The 17,209-nt window shown below is 38.4% G+C and overlaps 1 protein-coding gene across 1 annotated transcript in view; it reads right to left on the reverse strand.

Moving 5' to 3' along the window:
* Window positions 1–1,850: 1,850 nt before the first annotated feature.
* Window positions 1,851–17,209, reverse strand: part of snta1 (syntrophin, alpha 1) — a 33,198-nt gene continuing 17,839 nt past the window's right edge. The window contains exons 3-8 of the mRNA XM_053315875.1: window positions 6,985–7,180; window positions 6,488–6,677; window positions 6,027–6,157; window positions 5,374–5,570; window positions 3,965–4,152; window positions 1,851–3,418 (exon numbers count right to left, since the gene is read on the reverse strand). Of these exons, the coding sequence (XP_053171850.1) occupies window positions 3,326–3,418; window positions 3,965–4,152; window positions 5,374–5,570; window positions 6,027–6,157; window positions 6,488–6,677; window positions 6,985–7,180 (995 nt within the window). The 3' untranslated portion in view covers window positions 1,851–3,325. The remainder of the gene's footprint in view (window positions 3,419–3,964; window positions 4,153–5,373; window positions 5,571–6,026; window positions 6,158–6,487; window positions 6,678–6,984; window positions 7,181–17,209) is intronic.

Raw genomic sequence — 17,209 nt, forward strand, 5'->3', positions numbered from 1 at the left:
AGACAGTATAAATATAATGGACGTAGCCACTGAAAACTCACCCACTGGTTTGTGGACTCACGTTTTGCAGACTCCAGTTTGACAGTTTTGACCGCCACCATCTTGGATTTTTGGAGGCAATGTGACCATATTTAGACGATAGTGGAGCTGACCCCAATGCTAGCTGCTAGCTTGGCTGGGGTAACTGTGATTATGCTAATGCTAATTTTCACTAACGGATTTAAGACCATTGAAACAAGATGTAGGCTACTTTCCGGAAAAGCTTAACATCCGACTTCTTAGAGGTTCTTTTAGTACAACCAAACACTAAACAAGATTTTTTAGGAAACCAAAATATAATTAAACTTTTATGAATTGAACGCACATTGAAATAGCAACGCCATGGAGACACCCAATTTACACTGTGCAAATATTGTTCACGCCATGTTTAACGTGGTACCCATCTGTCGCAACGTAGCAACGCCCTAAAGCAGAGGTAGGTAAATAGTGGCCTGTGGGCCAAATTCGGCCCTGCAGCAAAAATATTTGACCCTCTGATGAAAATTCTGACTTTCATACTTGTTTCATCTAATCCTGCTCTCACACCAGCAGAGGCATTAAAACTGTCATGTTATCTGCACTGGTAATGGTGCTTAAATTAAGTTGAATAAATCTTCCAGTAATTAAAGTTTAATATGTGAATTCAACAAGTTTCTGCAATAGATGAGAAATGCTGTGTTGATGCCATTTTCCATATAGATACAATCTTTAACAGTGCTGTAAATCTGTTCTATTCTTAAATGAGTTAGAAGAAATAAACACATAAACCTGCATTATCACTACATTGATTAACAGCCCCCTAATGAAAAATTCTTTAAAAAACAGCACATTATTGAACCTAACCTAAATCATACCCTGCTTTAACATCAAATTTAAAGTAATTTGGGCCATAATGTACAAAGTGAAAGATTAATTGAAACTAGTGATCTAGGACATAAACTCATTATAAAAGGTTCATTGTGGTAATAAATCAAGTGAGAATGGGTCATTTATTTTCTTCTATACTTCTATACAATCAGACTTCTTTTTGGGGGCCAGTGGAGTTGCCCCTTGATGGCCATTAGAGAGAAAGCAGATTTAAGGCATTTCCACCAACTTGAATGAGATAGAAAACCTTTACAATGAGCTGATGCCCTACTCATATTAATTAATGATGCTTTAAAGTCCCACTCCACTCAAAAATATGTTTTCTCTGATTCTTCAGTTTGATGTTAAAGTGTCACTTTGCAGAATGATGCATGTGCAGAGTTTGACACTAGAAGGCAGTTTTTATATCATCAGCTGAAGGGGAACGTTTCTCTGTGCTCACTAAGGTGTGCACCTATGAGCCTGATTTGTGATATCACAATCTGTTTGTAGCCAGTCCTAGTCCAATATTCAGCTTAGACAAGTGTAGTGATGAAACATGAAGCCTCCAGTGCACACACAGTGACCACAGATCTCAAGTGATATAGTAGGCATCTTTTACCCAGCAGTTTAACTTTTGAAATGAACAGTATTTATATATTTAAGAATTTTGGATATTTCAATGAGGGAAAAGAGCAGATGGCATGTTAATAATTTTAATTTTCAGGTTATTTAATTTTTTTGTAGGAAGACCATTTTGCCTAACATTGGCTTTAAAATATAAAATTCTAGTTCTAGGTTTTGTGTCATGTATGATTTACAGCTAAATATGTAAACATATATATATATATATATACTTTTAAAAATAAAAGTCTATGTTTCAGTCTAGTCTAACCTCAGTGATTAAAAGACTAAAATAATCTGTGGCATTTACAGTATGTTGAATAAATCACAAAACAAAACTGTAAAAGTTAACAAAGTTTATTACATATTTATATACAAACAACCCTGCAAGGCACACCTTTGTTTAAATAAGAATATACAATACATTTTATTCTTGAAAGCAAACAAGTTTTAGTTTTGAAATATATATTAATACAAGTCTGTTTTAGTGTCGGACAGAGAGAGAGAAGGCCCCAAGGCTTGGATGTTCAGTTGACACAAAATGATAAAGGAGAAATGATCTGAACACTTTTATGTAAACAACCCAACATCTATCACCACTTACATAATTAAATGTTGGACATATTTCTGATGAAGCACATTTTCCCTATCTGGTGATTAAATTCAGACATAAACCTTTTGTACTACAAAATACATTTATTTCAGAGCCAAACTCAGTACACTTGAAAGCTTATCCATACAGGAGAAGTAGCTTAGCTGTCGGCTATCAATATGTGATTATGTGACAGCCTTTGTCAGTACAACTCCTAGAGCTCTTATTCTGTAAATCACAAAGGCCTAAACCAAATGAATCTGCAGAGTCATACTGGATATTGAGTCCGTCTCTGCACTCAAGGTGGTGTTAGAATTAAACACATATATCTAATTCAGTCATTAAGCTAAAACATAATTAAAAAATCCTTTTATATTGTACTCTATTAGTCCATTTTTTTATATATTAGGTCACTGATTTTTGAGCAAACAAAGAGAACAGACAGGAAAATAAAAGAAGAGTTGTTCAGATAAAATGAAACATTTGACATATATTGATTTTGTATTTGGAAGTTGAGATGTAGCTTTTTGTAAAGCTTCATGGTAAAGGCAACTTAAGCATCCACATAAACAGCATTTCATTATGGTTGTATGTTTTACATTGTTCAATACAGACCATAGAGCCATATAGTGATCAGTCATGTCATCCTGTCACTCCACTGAAGCTGCCTTAAGAAAAACTAAGTTTGTCCAACATCAATCAGGACATTTGTGAAATAACTTTTGTTATGACTGCTCACAGCACATAAAGCAAAGATTGAAAGATGAAAGGATGCTCATGACAAAGGCCTGCTGTGACTCATGAAACAAAACTAAACCAAACAATGGGGGGAAAAAAATTAAAATGGCTGGGACTTTCAATCTTAGAAACATTAAGATGCAGGCTGTCATCATTATACAGTTTGCCATCATAAAGTTTCATGACTTACAGTGACAGATTTGACAGATCTCACGTTTCAAATGGCCACTGATTTGCACCATCTCCCTTTACCTTACAACTACAAGTTCAACAAAAGGTCCATCAATGTTGCAGTTTCTCGTCACTCCTCTAGAGACCAGGAAGACCAGGAGGAGCCTGACCAGGGATGATCATTTCAGAGACCTAGGAGGTCTGAAAAGAAGCAGCTAGTCAGCATCTATTCCTGGGCTCCATCCTCCAAAGTCTTTCAGACTGTGTGTTTTATTTAATATTCCTATTGTTGATGTTCCAAATAGTTGGCCGTTATCATGCCAGCAGGCCTAGTCGCTTGACCTTAGCAGACAGAAAAGAGTGGATGATGAAGACTATGGTTTTGGGGCAACAGTGGAGGTCCAGTTGCTGTAGGAAGAGAGAGAAAGAGAGAGAGCCGGAGGGGAGAAATCAGCTTTTTAATATCTCACAGAAATGGTTGTAAATCTTTTGTCAGAAACTGCTTCATTTCATGATCAACATATTTTGATGTTATTAACTTTTTAAAATTATTTTTAAATATATTCAGTATATAGTTCAGTACATAAAATGAGCATGACATTTGAATACTGTTATTTGCAGAAAAACAGATATTTGTGATTCATATATTTTTTGTAAACAACTTCCTGTTACTGAGATAATTTAATACTACTTAATTCATTTCCACTCAAATGTCAATGCTGCAGATTTCCTTCAAAAATAAACACTCACAAACAACAGAAAAACATAAATAACTTATTTTGTTATGTTTTTAATATCTGTAGAAAAAAATTGAGTGTGATGGCAGATTCCAGTCTGCTTGTTCTTCAGAGAATAGAATATTTGCATACACTCACTGTTATGTTTGATGGTAATAACACAACATATATACTGAAACTTTAAAAAAAAAGGTTGAATGGAAGGCAGTGAACTTACAATCTCGGCCTCAGGGCCTCCAAAGTCAAGGAACATCATGCGAACTCCATCATCTGAGGACATTCTTAGGCGCTCAAAGGGCTGCTGGAGAAGAATACTTTTCCTGACACCCATCTCTTCAGTGAATAGCGTGAAACCCTCATCAATGTGCACTCCCAGGGTACACTCCTTTCCATTCCAACTACAGGCTGCCAAAGTAGAAAAAAAGAAGTTACACAGAGGAGGAACAAAAGGAAAGAGAGTAATGTTCAGAATCAAAAGAGCCCAGCTGGACTTGTTCTTGAATAAATCCAGACTGATATTACATATTTCTTGGGCTCAGTATTGATACAACGTCTAGTATGCTGTGAATGTGACAGTTCAATGCACCGAAATGATAGAGTGTATTAATGAAATACAGCTTATGTACAGAAAAGAAAATTAAATGTGTCTAAGATAAATAAAATAATCTTTCTAATTCTGGTTCCATTGAAGTTATAGAATAATTTAAATGTAATATTTTGCACTGCCTCATGCTACCAGCAGATGGCAGTGTAACAGTGTTCCTTACTGTACTGTACTTAAACTGGTGTCATAATGCAGAATTCCTGAGTTTCCAGAACATAGGCTTAAGTTTTAAGACTGTTTTAGGTTTTTTTTCCGGTTGCTGAAAATAATTTATCTCCTCTTCCTAGCTCTACAAAAATATCTATCACAAAAAAGTTTCCTTTCTAAAAGCCAATCCAGAGCAGCCTTTCTAAAAACTAAGCCAGAGGAAATCTTCAGCGATTGAGGACATTTTGCTGAAGAGAGCATTCCTTAAATCACTGTGTAAGGAACAATAAGACCCAACTCCTAATCCTGCTGTGTGAGACAAGCCCCTATTATGTATTGAAATGTTTGTGTCTGATGAATAGAAACCACATCTTGTGTCCAATCAGTGACTGAAAGGATGAAACAGATTTGAGGTTTATTCACAGATATGACTGAAGAGTTTGTTTTATTGAAATGTTTTCTGTGAATATAGATATATAGATCTTCTTTGCTGCAATACAATATGTAAACAAAGCTTTATCACATAGACCTGTTAATCAATTTGAGAGAGGCAGCATATTTCAATCATGTGTTTTGGGGTGTAGTAATGGGACAACCAATTTTTTCCACATTTAGATAATTGATTTGGCCTCAAAAGGGCCAATTTTTGGTGATGCAAAAATGTTTTATAGCAGGTTACAGTATTATTAGCAGATACATTTCTAAAGTGGTGACCCTAGTGGGAAAACAATGACTACTAAAGTCAGTGATGGTGTAAGAATGCGCAGTAATTTCTGGCAGATTCTTTGTGCCCTCTGATAGTTCAGAGTGAAATTTCAATCTGTATGGTAAGCCTTTATAAACAAATGTCAATCAAATATTGGCTGTATCTGTACCCGTTGTGACCTCCTTGATGAGTTCAGCAGCATTGTGGCAGCCCTCTACCAGCAGATGAGTCCAGGTGGACAGGTCCTTGGCAGAATCCACCCTGAACACATGGGTCTCCACGCCTTGTTTGGTGCCTGAACGCAGGCCAAATGAAAGCTCAGAGTCCAGGAGGGGAGAAGTTTTTCCTGGGCCAGAGTGGACCAGTCTAAAGGGGAGAGGAGAAAGTATGAGAAAAATGTGGATGAAAAGAATAGAGTTTATAGAAAACAAATGGTCCCAAATGATCAAATAAAGGGCTATTTGTATGTTACAAAGACAGTGTTACATAGGGGGAGGGAAATGGAGAGTGAGATTATGAGTGCACAGAGGAGAGAGAGAAGGGAGGAAAAATACATGACTCATAGGTTGGACCCACTAATGTTTTCCAAATGAATGTGACGTTATGCTGCAATATGTCCAAAAGTCCAGTTATGGAAAGAGTGAGCATGTCCTCTTTTAGGTCTCCTAACACTGGGCAGGGTGAGGAACAGAGTTTCTCAATTTATGAAATGCAATATGAATGTGTTACATTACATGAATGTGTTTGCATAAAAAGAGAGAAAAAAAGAGAGGAGAAGAGAGTCTAAATGTGTATATATGCAGCAAGTGTGTGCATGTGAACCTGGTAGTGATGAGCGGGTGACTCTTGGTGGGACTGCTGATGCTGTCTTTGCTTTCAGGCAAGGAGGGATACAGCAGCAGGTCTCTATCAGTCAGCATAGCTAATACTGGTCTCTCTGGGCCCTGGGTCACCTGCACACATGCACATTTGTAGAAGAATTAAAGAAATCTGAGAAAATGAGGGTAATTTATATGATTACCATACATGGCACACAGTGGATATAAGCTGGCAGTTAACCCAAATATACATATGAAAAAAAATAGAATACAACTTTATTGTCCACCAGCATGGCAAATTATCTTTAGCTCATCGACTAACTTACAGAATCAATAACAGAGCACTATCAAAACAAACTTGTGCACCATAAAAAACTAAAAACTGTTTTAAAAAATGGACAAAACATAAAATAGTATAGAGCAGGTCTGGCAGTCTGGATCATATAGGTCTGTATTCTTGCATACCTGCTCTGTAATCCAGCCCACATGTTTGACCTCCATGCCAGGCTGCATGCTCTTCAGCTCCTCCTTCATTCGTGGTAAAAGGTTGGCCACTCCAGCCTGGATGGCATTGTACCAGGACTGGGCCATGGCTGGGTCTTTCGCCCGAAGGAACACAGAGTTCTTTCTGTTGGACGAAATCACCTCAAAATACCTGGCAAAGGAGATGTAGAGAGAGAGAGAGAGAGAGAAGCAAGCAGAGAGCGAAAAAGAACAGAGGTGGATAAAAGGGGCAGTTAGAGAAATATAGGACAAATGGCAATGAGAGAGAGGCCCAAGGTGAAAAGGTTTTCAGATATTAACTAAGAGAATATGTGAGTATGACAGGGTGACATATCTGTTTTACAATATTCTCTCTAAGCCATTTGGTTCAGGTTCAGATCTTTCAGACTAGCCCCCCATAAATGTATTAACTGAAAATCAAATATTACTAGAGGCAGTAAAATTCTAACATGCAGTACCTGTTTTCTGTGTCCGGGGGGCACTGTTTGCGTGACACCTGGCACATCTTCAGTGGGATGCTGCGGGGCTCCTTCACCTCAGGAGGGGAGAGCTCAGTCCCCCTCTGAGGTGTTGAAGGGGGAGAGTCCCACGGGAGAGCAGCCCCAGGGGACCCCGAGCTTTTAAAGAAGGCTGACATCTCCTTGATGTACTTCACTGAAGCAGAGCGAGAGTGTGAGAGAGAGAATTAGATAAAGAAGAAAGGCAGCAAAAGTACCAGAGTACAGAGGAGAGTGAGAAAGGGAATTTGGGATATGAAAATGGAGCCTCCAGGTTTGGAGATGAGTTGAAAAACTGTAGCTGCACTTAAGTGCTTCTTCAAAAAGGTGAAGAAATCCATCTGTAAAGAATTTTGTCACTTCTCAGCTATTATACAGAGCCTTTCATGCTCTTTTTCATGACTTTTTTTCATGACACATATAACTACATATATTAGGTGTTGTATAAAAAGTAAATGACCATGATGGTATAATTGACTAAAAGGGCTGTACATGTTTAATCATTCAGTGAACAAAATAGTTGAGTTTTTTCTTTTAACATTGTGGATTTGTTACAATATTCTACTTTTTAAAAGGACTAGGTGATAGGGTAATAGTGGCTGTCCACTGATACTGTGTGGCATGGCTGACTTAACATAGCTGAAGGTAGTGAGAAATGTGATATGTTCATTCCAGTGATCACCATTACTGTCCCTGGCAACTATCAGTATTAACTGTTCCGTATTCTGTATCACTGACAGTACAACCGTGGCATCTATATATCAATAATTACAGAGAACTGGAGGGTTAGGTACCCATAATTACACTGTGGCAATTTAAAAAACTTGTGTTTATATGCCACTACATCTATCAATTCACTCATTATTTGTAATTTTACCCATGTGATATTTCTGCTGCCTTCCTGCAAGTATACTTATTGTAAGCTTTATTGGTTTCATGAGGACCTCATATTATTTTTTAAACATTATTCCTGCATGTCTTGCTTCATTCCCTTGTTACTTGAAAGCTTTTGACCTACTTCATAATTTGTTGCAATAATCTATCCGATAATTTAAGATCTTAATCACAAAATCAAGATGTGATATTTTGTTTAGGGCTGCAAGGATTAGTTGATTAATCACAACAAAACACTGATAATCAATCACTTGTTTTCAGTAAATCTTTAATAAAAAAAAATGTGGTCCTCACTTCTCACTTATGAATATATACTGTGATTATAAACTGAATCTCTTAGTTTTGGACTGTTGGGTCAATTGGGCAAAACCGGAAGAGATTTGATGATGTCACTTTTGGAAATTGTGACATTCATTTTCTGTCGTTTTATAAAGCAGAGGATGAGAAAATAACTGACAGATAAATCAATAATATAATAATCATTAGATGCAGCCCTAAATGTTGTTCCACTGTGACAATATAGCTATACTTTCACCCAGTTATTTTCTCACAACTTCAATATTGTAACCTGTAGTTATTTGTTAAATACACCCAAATTAATTACAAACTGTATCAATCTAGAGTAACTTACCAAATGAACTGTGATAGCACTTTCCCACAGCCCCATTCTGCACATATCTCTTTTCATATGCACACTTTTACCACACACACACACACACACACACACACACACACGCTCAGCTCAGCTCAGCTCAGCTCAGCTCTAGTTCAGTAGGCTGTGGTATAGGTTTGGCAGGAGTAGCCACTGCTGGAGTAAAAATAGCCCAGAGGACATGGCAAGGCATGAGGCTGAAGGCTGAAGGCAGAGCTTTGGTTTCACTGGGGAAGTATGAAGTGCTCTCCTTGCACAGTACAAGAGGCATGTAGCCAGAGGGTAAGCAGAGGAGTCACAGCACAGGACAACAGGAGTGAGAGAGGGGGCTTCCACCATTCCTAAAATAGAGCCCATGCCAGCCAGTCAGGCAGTGATTTTTGTTGAAACATAAAGCAGTACATCATGGTTACAGCCGTCTTTTGAAATGGTTTTATTTCACTACCGTCTACCGTACTATCAGTTCTGATTTTAATTCTGCTCTTTAATCAGGAGGTGGCAGAGTGGTTCAGTGGTTCGAGTGACACCAGGGTCCTTCTGAAATGTCTGACAGAGGGAACAGTGTGCACACAAACGTATCTGCTCACTCACTGTAAAGTCCCTCTAAGACAAGACACAATTTGTGATGAGTTGTTGTAAAAGTTTCAACACTGATCCTTCTCAAATGCGGCAGGACAGTTAAAGCCGTAACGCTCACGCAGCTGGCATCTGGCATGTGAGAACAGGGATCCCAGGAAGTTATGAACGATGCACAAGGTGAGAGGTTGTTCACTTGTTGTCTCGTCCTTAGTGTGGAGGGGCAGTAGTTCACATTTCAGCGTAGGACCGAGACATCATTGACATTAGCGAACATTTTTAGACACATCTGATTAAGTTTGCAAAAATGGGTCTAATTTCTATGATCAAAAATCTAATTGACGGAAATGTTTCACTTCCTTGTCTCTCAGAATTGATTTCAACATTATATGCAGAAGCATTATATGAAAGACTACTATACTAAACTATACTAATATGAAAGACTATGGTGAAACAATGTGTGCCTGAAACTCTCTCTCTTTCTCAGGATGGTTCCTTTCAGTTTGGTTTGGAAGTAAATGGTTACAAATGATGGACTGTTACAAATGGAATGACTTTTTCTACTACTTTGGAGTATTTTGGAGTATTGACAATGACTATCAAAAACACTGTCTTTATCCCTTTCTGTCTTTCTGCCTCACTAACTGGTGGAGAGGGACAGCCCCATTTGGCTTTACTTTTTTTTTTTAACACAGGTGAGTGTTTTTCCAGACTTCGAGTTTGGCCTTTTCACCTCTCCCAGTGTGGGTGACAGAATGGAGACTAGCCAGACCTCCTGAGAGACAGCGGCAGACAAGATAACTACAATTAATAACTAGATGTGAAAGCATTTAACTGACCCTTGGGTCAATGAATCTTTTGAAAGCAAGTGGACAAAGACTCCCTTTGGGTTTCATTTACCTCCAGACACTGTCATAAATCTGAGAGTGCATTCCTTAGTTGACTTAACATTAACATGGGTGTATTGCCTGTTTAAGCAAAGTCTGAGATTAATGTGAATTAAGTGGTCCAATTGTTCAGTAAGTCATATAATGTTGCTCCTAATAACCTTTCCTGGAAACTGGTTCAACTTTGATACATGTACAATAAACAATGGATGAAATACTAAAACCCAGAAGTAAAAAATGATTCATTGCAATCTATTAACTATAAAAAATACTGTGTATACAGTATATCATGTGTGTAAGACAATTTTTTCTTTTGATTTTCATTGTGCAATCATCTTAATTACAATTATTAGGAATGAATGATTAAATTACACTGAAGAGCAAATATTATACTATGAGGTTTCTTCTCATTCGACATACATTATTATCCACAGTTTATGTTTGTTTAAATTGCACTGAACCTATAATTTTTGGTACTGACAGAAAAGTGCCTGTTTACCAAAGGCTGGTATTAAATGGTCGCTCAGATTTTGACTTGTGTTCTTTGATCAGATAGTTCCTGATTTAAATGACAATGCTGCTAACTTTATACTGTATTTTGGTCTTGTACAGCTGCGTGTATCCAAATGACATTTGCCATTTGTAAACTGTAAGTAAGGGTTACAGTATCTTTTTGGTTTTACAAAAACTCAGGAATGAGCATGAGAATAGAAAAAAGCAGCTCTATGTACTCCACCATTCCAGCAGGGAATTAAGGACTTGACTGTGAAACGGTTTCTTGTTCTAAGTCCCTGACGTTCTGATTTGTGTAGTTCTGTAAATGACTATGACCATCATGCATTTGAAGGATGTATGAAATCTTGCCTTTCTACCTGACAACTTAAGTTGTATACCAGCCTCATTTACAAGATGCAAAATCTAGCCGTAAAGGAAAAAAAAGCATCTGTAGACAAAAACAGGCATATTGGGGATGTGTAGACTGGGAACACGTATCAAGCACTGAGCAACCAATATATACTAGCTACAGCTTTGAAGTAGCTGTTAACTTGCATACGTAATGTTTCATGGAAATAAGCTTCTGTCCATGTGTTCTCGTGCCAACCGATTGATGTTTGTACCGTGGGGTAGCCAATTGCTTCCTTGTTGCTGGACCAAGGCCATTCAAAATTGATGTGGTCAATCTCAATATGGCAGGCTGTGCCACAAGACTGGGAAGGGAAATGCCTACATGATTTTTTTGAAGTTGGAGCAATCATAAAAGATCTCCTACAAATACACTGAATAGGAGGAACTTGTTTTTCAGTAACCTCTTGAAGATAGAGCCACAGTGCTGCCAGACAGCAGGTAAAAACTGGCACTTGTTTATTGGTATGTAGGCTAATAACGATGTCTTAGTTGTGCTGCAGTCAAAAAAAAAACAACCCTTCTGTTTTTTGCAAGGAGTCAGGACACAGCTGTTTCATACTAAATAGACCAATTATTTATTCATTGAATCAAAATGTTCTATATCAAAATAAGTCATCGTTATCGAGATATGAAATTACCCAAATCGGGATATGAGATTTTGGTAAATCTAATGATGTCATTTATAATAATATATCATTCAGAGCGACCAAACCACCACTTCTACTTTCGTACTTTATAACTTCAAGATGTGTTGTATGACCACATCAGAAATCAAATGTTTTTATTATTGTTCTGAACAGCTTCACTCAAAGGTGGAATGAGAAGCTGTCCATCACAGAGAGGGGAGGTGGAGACGTGATACCATGCATTAAAAAAACTAAGTGGTGCACTGCAAAAAATAAGTAAGTGGATTATTAGACTATTTTGACACTAATTGTTTGGGTCATGAAGCTACACTGAACCGTAACAGCCATACCATGATGGTTTAGGACAAATACATGTACTGTTACACCCCCAACAACTACCTTTTATACATTGAACAATAATAGTTTCTTTAAAACGTTATTCAAAAAATCAAGGAAAGTAGAGGTGCTAATATCTGGTGCATACACAGACTTCTATTCTCAGTGGTAGTCAAACTACATATATGTAGTGTACGTGTTGAGTGAAAATATCGTCATAGCAGGTATGAGCAGATGTTTACTTTTGAAAGAGGCTTTACTATTTTCCAAAAAGTGATGTGGAAATGATCACAGTGGTGGTCCCCAGATTAGAAATGTCAGGCATTGGCTATGGACCCACACAACAAATCGGATGAGATAGCCTTCAAACTGAGTGGTGAATGAAATGGAGAGGAGAGATGCATGAAGAATTGAAGGGGAGGAGGAGAGCAATGAACGGCATGGTAAAGAGAGACAGGATGAAGAAGGGGGTCGAGAGTGAGAAAAAGAGAGAGAATAAGAAAGAGCGAGACAGGCAATACAGACGGAACATACAGCTAAGCTCTGCCAGAAATGTTGCCATGAATACCAGTGGCGGCACATTGAATACAGAGCTAAAATTAGCTGAGATGGCACTGTTATTACTTTAGCTTATCTGGCAGCCAGTGAGACTACTTTTGTACTGTGTGTGTGTGCACGCGCATGGGTGTGTGTGAGGAGTTTCTTTGCTTCTTCTGCAGAATCCGCCACTAAGCTTTTCAAGCTAAAGTCTTTACATTGAACCTCACAAATCCTGACCAGACATTTTCAGCCAATTCAGTTTTGACACAATTCACTTAACTCTGGTTTTGTGAAGCTCTTTCTTTTTCAGTTCCCAGAACAGTCAAAGCACAAGTTTAAATTTTCAAACTATGCTCAGCCAATATTCACTTTTGGACTGATACACTCAGACAGTTTACCATACCTTCAAACCCCTCTCTTCCCACATCCCACTAGTTTGTAGAAGTGTCCCATCAGTTTATTCATGTGTTGTTTGTGTTGTCCTCTCACATATTTCAGATCGGATGTATTTGTTTTATTGTTTGCCTCCTACGGTCAACCACGGTGCAACATCCGCCCAATCACAAAATAGAGGGCTCATTTAAAGAGACAGAAGCTAAAACAGCCTGTTTCAGGCAGATGCTGAACTGAGGGACTTCATAGAGGGTCAGTAGAAGATACATAGCTTTTTGAATTTCAAACTATGTAAAAGATGAGATTAGAAATATAGACTTGGAAATGTACATAATGAATTCCCTTTAATGTTTAAATGACAAAACAGTGCTTTAAAACTGAACCCTTCCTCCCCCCCTGCCACCGGTTACCGTGGGAGCAGCTGGAATGTCATTGGCCAGCCAGCGACCTCAGAAGCATGCTGTTGGCTCTGTAAACCATGTCAGGCAAAGAATGTCCCAATGTTACACCACCAACAAGGAAAGATGTCTTGGGCCAAAACAAAATCATAAATAACTGCAAAATACGAGGAACACTTACCCTTTTCATTCAGTACACTGAGGTCAACTGAGGTGAAAGAAAGAAAAGCCATTACCAAACCCCCTCAATAAGTCTATCATAAATCAGATGATGTAGAAAATAAAGATTTTTATGTTTTGGACTGTTCAAACTTAGTGGAACTACATATCAGAAAGATGTCCCTTTCTGTTTATTTCATACATTTTAGTGAAGAAACATGACTCAGACTCATGCAGAACTGAGCCTGACTGATACATCAGCACAGCCAAAATGGTCTGATTAGCTCATAGCATATCACATTGAGGTGTATGTTGAATGATAAGTAACACAAATTGCAGATTACAAATGCTAATATGCCAGATCATGTAATGTTTAAATATATTGAGAAAAGTTTACCCAGAGAGCACAGACAAGTTTACTGTAAACAGTTTATTACTGCAGAAGGACCTACCCAGTACAAATCAGACTGCCAAATTTAAATTGAATTGATCTGTTTTGGCCTGTTGGAGGCAGAACTAGGGTTGAATGCCTGGAAATGAGATCTCTGGATTTCTTGCAGAAATCTGCCTCCAGCATCCAGTTAACTTTGCTTAGTTTAAAGAGGAATCAGGGGAAATAGCTAACCTGGCTCTCCCTACAGGCACTTGTACAGCTAATCAATTCATGTCGCTTTTGTTAAATTCGTGCAAAAAACATTATGTAATAACAAACAGTTTGCCAGTTTATGGGGGGGAGGGGGGGTTATGTGCTGGTTTATTTCTTGGCTATGACTTTGGAGTCTCTGCTAGTTGCCTTGCAGAAAACTGTTTGTTTAGGTCATATGTTACATAAGTTATTATCATTTTCTGCTCTCAAATAACCATATCATCCTGAAATTGAGTATCAGTTGGGCTCTACTGCAGATAATTTGCATGATACAAGTGATGTTTGTGCCTCCTGGTGTGTACATGTGTAAAAAAATAAATAAAAAAAGTGCACGTTCATGTCACCTCTCAGTGGTCTGTCAGAGCTCATGTACAATTAATAAATGCTGGGTCTGTGTGTCTCCAGTGTTTCACTTGTTAATGTGAGTTTTTTCCTGGCAGCGTCAGTCAGCCAGAGGAGATTTCCCCTGTTCTGAATGATTTAGGTAAGTTCATCGTTCATATAACCCATCTCATTAAAATCATGGATAAATGCCAACCTCAGGAGGGTGTAAGGTATGGGAGAAAAAGAGAAGAGGGCAGAGCACACTGAATCAGACTTCTAAACTAATTCACATACTGCCAAAGCAAAGATTTGATTACTTTGCATAGTGTGTCAGGAGAGTCAATTATCTTAATTCAACAAAGTGAAAGTGAAGGAAACTTGAACAGGATCTGGCAGAGGACAAGAACAGAGTGAAAAGGAGGTTCAGCCGCAGACATTTCCACTGTACCTTCCAACTTATTCTATTTTGCTTCTACAGATCTATTTCCTGTCTGAAATGCAGAGAAACACAATTTTCCATTTACAGGTTCATATATATTTGCTCAGTGTGATTCAAAGCCATCACTTGCTGTTTGACTCATGAAGCTCGTTTGCAGTAAGTTTTCAATCATAACGAGGAAACTGAATGTGATGTAAACAGCTGCTCCTCAATTTGAAATAGCAGCGGGCTTTGAAAATACATGGATGATATTTAAAAGGATAACTGAACACAATGTACTTTGGAATAATGAATAAGATATAGACAGTACAATGGGTTATTATGTGCTGGCCTATGAAATCCTGTAAATGTTGAGAAATTCTGTGCAGAATAATACATTTTAGGTTGGCTAGTACATCAGCAGATTTTCAGGAAGGTTGAATTTATCATTCAAAATTTATTTTTTTGTTGGTTTATCTATATATGTATTAACTTCTTTATTCTGAACAATAGTATGCACACACCCCCTCCTATGCCTATGCTCCCCCAACCACCCATGTACACAAGCACAATGCTGTGAGATGGTTCAGTGGAGTCCAAGCCTGTAATGAAGTGAGAGAGTGGCACAAAGACCAGGCCACTAATTTGTCAGGGGCCCCAGATCAGGCCAGTGGGGTTCACGGGGAGGCCTGTTAAGCAAACTCGACGCTAAAGAGGGAGAAAGGGTCTGAGGGAGAGTTGTGATTTAATAAAGCTATGTTATTTTGTGAGTTAATCCATTCCCTGGCTGAATATAAGCACAATGTCCTCACGGGCCAGCAGCTCTGAAGGAAAAGGAACTGAGCTTTGTGTCCAGAGGGTTAGAGGTTTCACTGCAGGGATACATACACAGACGCATGCATGCACGCACGCACGCACGCACAAACACGCAGACTATGCACAGAAGCAACAGCACAAGCAGACTGATGTGGATAGTAAATGCTCTCTGTTTATGTCTAATAAACTCTAACTTTTGATTTAAAGTATGTGTATAGTAAGAATAAATGTGTTCTGAGTTTGACATACCACAGAAAAGTGTGTTGTTAACCACCCTGCCAAATTTGAATGATTAAAAAAATCGCCAAATATATGAAATTAGGCTTCAAAGTTGTGTAAAAAACTGCATCTTTCTCTGCTCCCAAACGGTGTGGGAGTCCACTGAAACCCCGCCCCCTACCAAGTGTCACCTGTCAATCAAAGTCACCATCTCTACCAGAAACATGGACGTTGAGAGCTTTCTGCTGCTAACTCAGCTGCTAGCTCGACTGCTAACTCAGCTGCTAGCTCGGCGGCTAACTCAGCTAACTGGCTAACTGTAGACTGCAGTAGTAGTAGTAGTGTGCGCTGAATGTATTTATACTGCTACAGCAGCAGGGGCGGGTTTATGCCAATCATCGCCTTGTTTTCAGACCCGCCCACTAAAGCCTGAACACAGAAATCTTGAAACACAGTTTGTGAAGCCTAGCTCCACAATTCAAATCTAAATGGTTGGAATGCTTTTTGCACCTTTTTTAGAAATACATTTTTGACCTATTTAATGTGTTTAGAAGAAAATGTCTGAATTCACTTTACACAGTCTTTAAATAAAAACTCTACTACACTTTATTACTATATGGCACCTCCTAATCTATTGTTTTTCTCTATTCTATTAACTATATGTGTCACGACTTTGGGAGAGAGAGAGAGAGAGAGAGAGAGAGAGAGAGAGAGAGAGAGAGAGAGAGAGAGAGAGAGAGAGAGAGAGAGAGAGAGAGAGAGAGAGAGAGAGAGAGAGAGAGAGAGAGAGAGAGAGAGAGAGAGAGAGAGAGAGAGAGAGAGAGAGAGAGAGAAAAAGTTTGACTTTCCTGAACAATGACTACATTTGTGAGTGAAGAATTGGAGCACCAGATGGAAGAGGTTTATTTCTCAGAAAGTGCCAGGTACATTGTCAATAACAGCACGCACCATCTTGTGTCCTGGGACGACCCATATGTGCTACTTCAATGCACTAAAGTAAATAAAGTATTTTCAAATACAATTCGGTTCACAACTCGGAAGATATAAAGAAATACAACAGTGAAGGGTTGTCAGCCGGGGAAGAAGCTCAATGCAGACGAAAGGGGGCATCACATCAACTTATCTAGGTCAGTGTAAAGAAATAATGTGACTTTATTTCACTAGGTCCAGCAGTGTTATTTTTAGATACACCAAGCAAGCTCAACATCTTACAATCCAAGGTTGACAGCTGAAGTTGAATTTGTATGTGTTTGTCTTCAGGTCTGTGTATGTGTGTGGGTGTCAAATGTGCAGTGGTGAAACAGACTACTGGCCAGCCATTTTTCTGTCTGCCACTGAACACAGGAAAATATACAGGCAACAAAATTATTACATTTATTATATTTCCATTCCTCAG

The sequence above is a fragment of the Scomber japonicus genome, chromosome 3 (assembly GCF_027409825.1).
Source record: "Scomber japonicus isolate fScoJap1 chromosome 3, fScoJap1.pri, whole genome shotgun sequence".
In the NCBI taxonomy this organism is placed as follows: domain Eukaryota; kingdom Metazoa; phylum Chordata; class Actinopteri; order Scombriformes; family Scombridae; genus Scomber; species Scomber japonicus.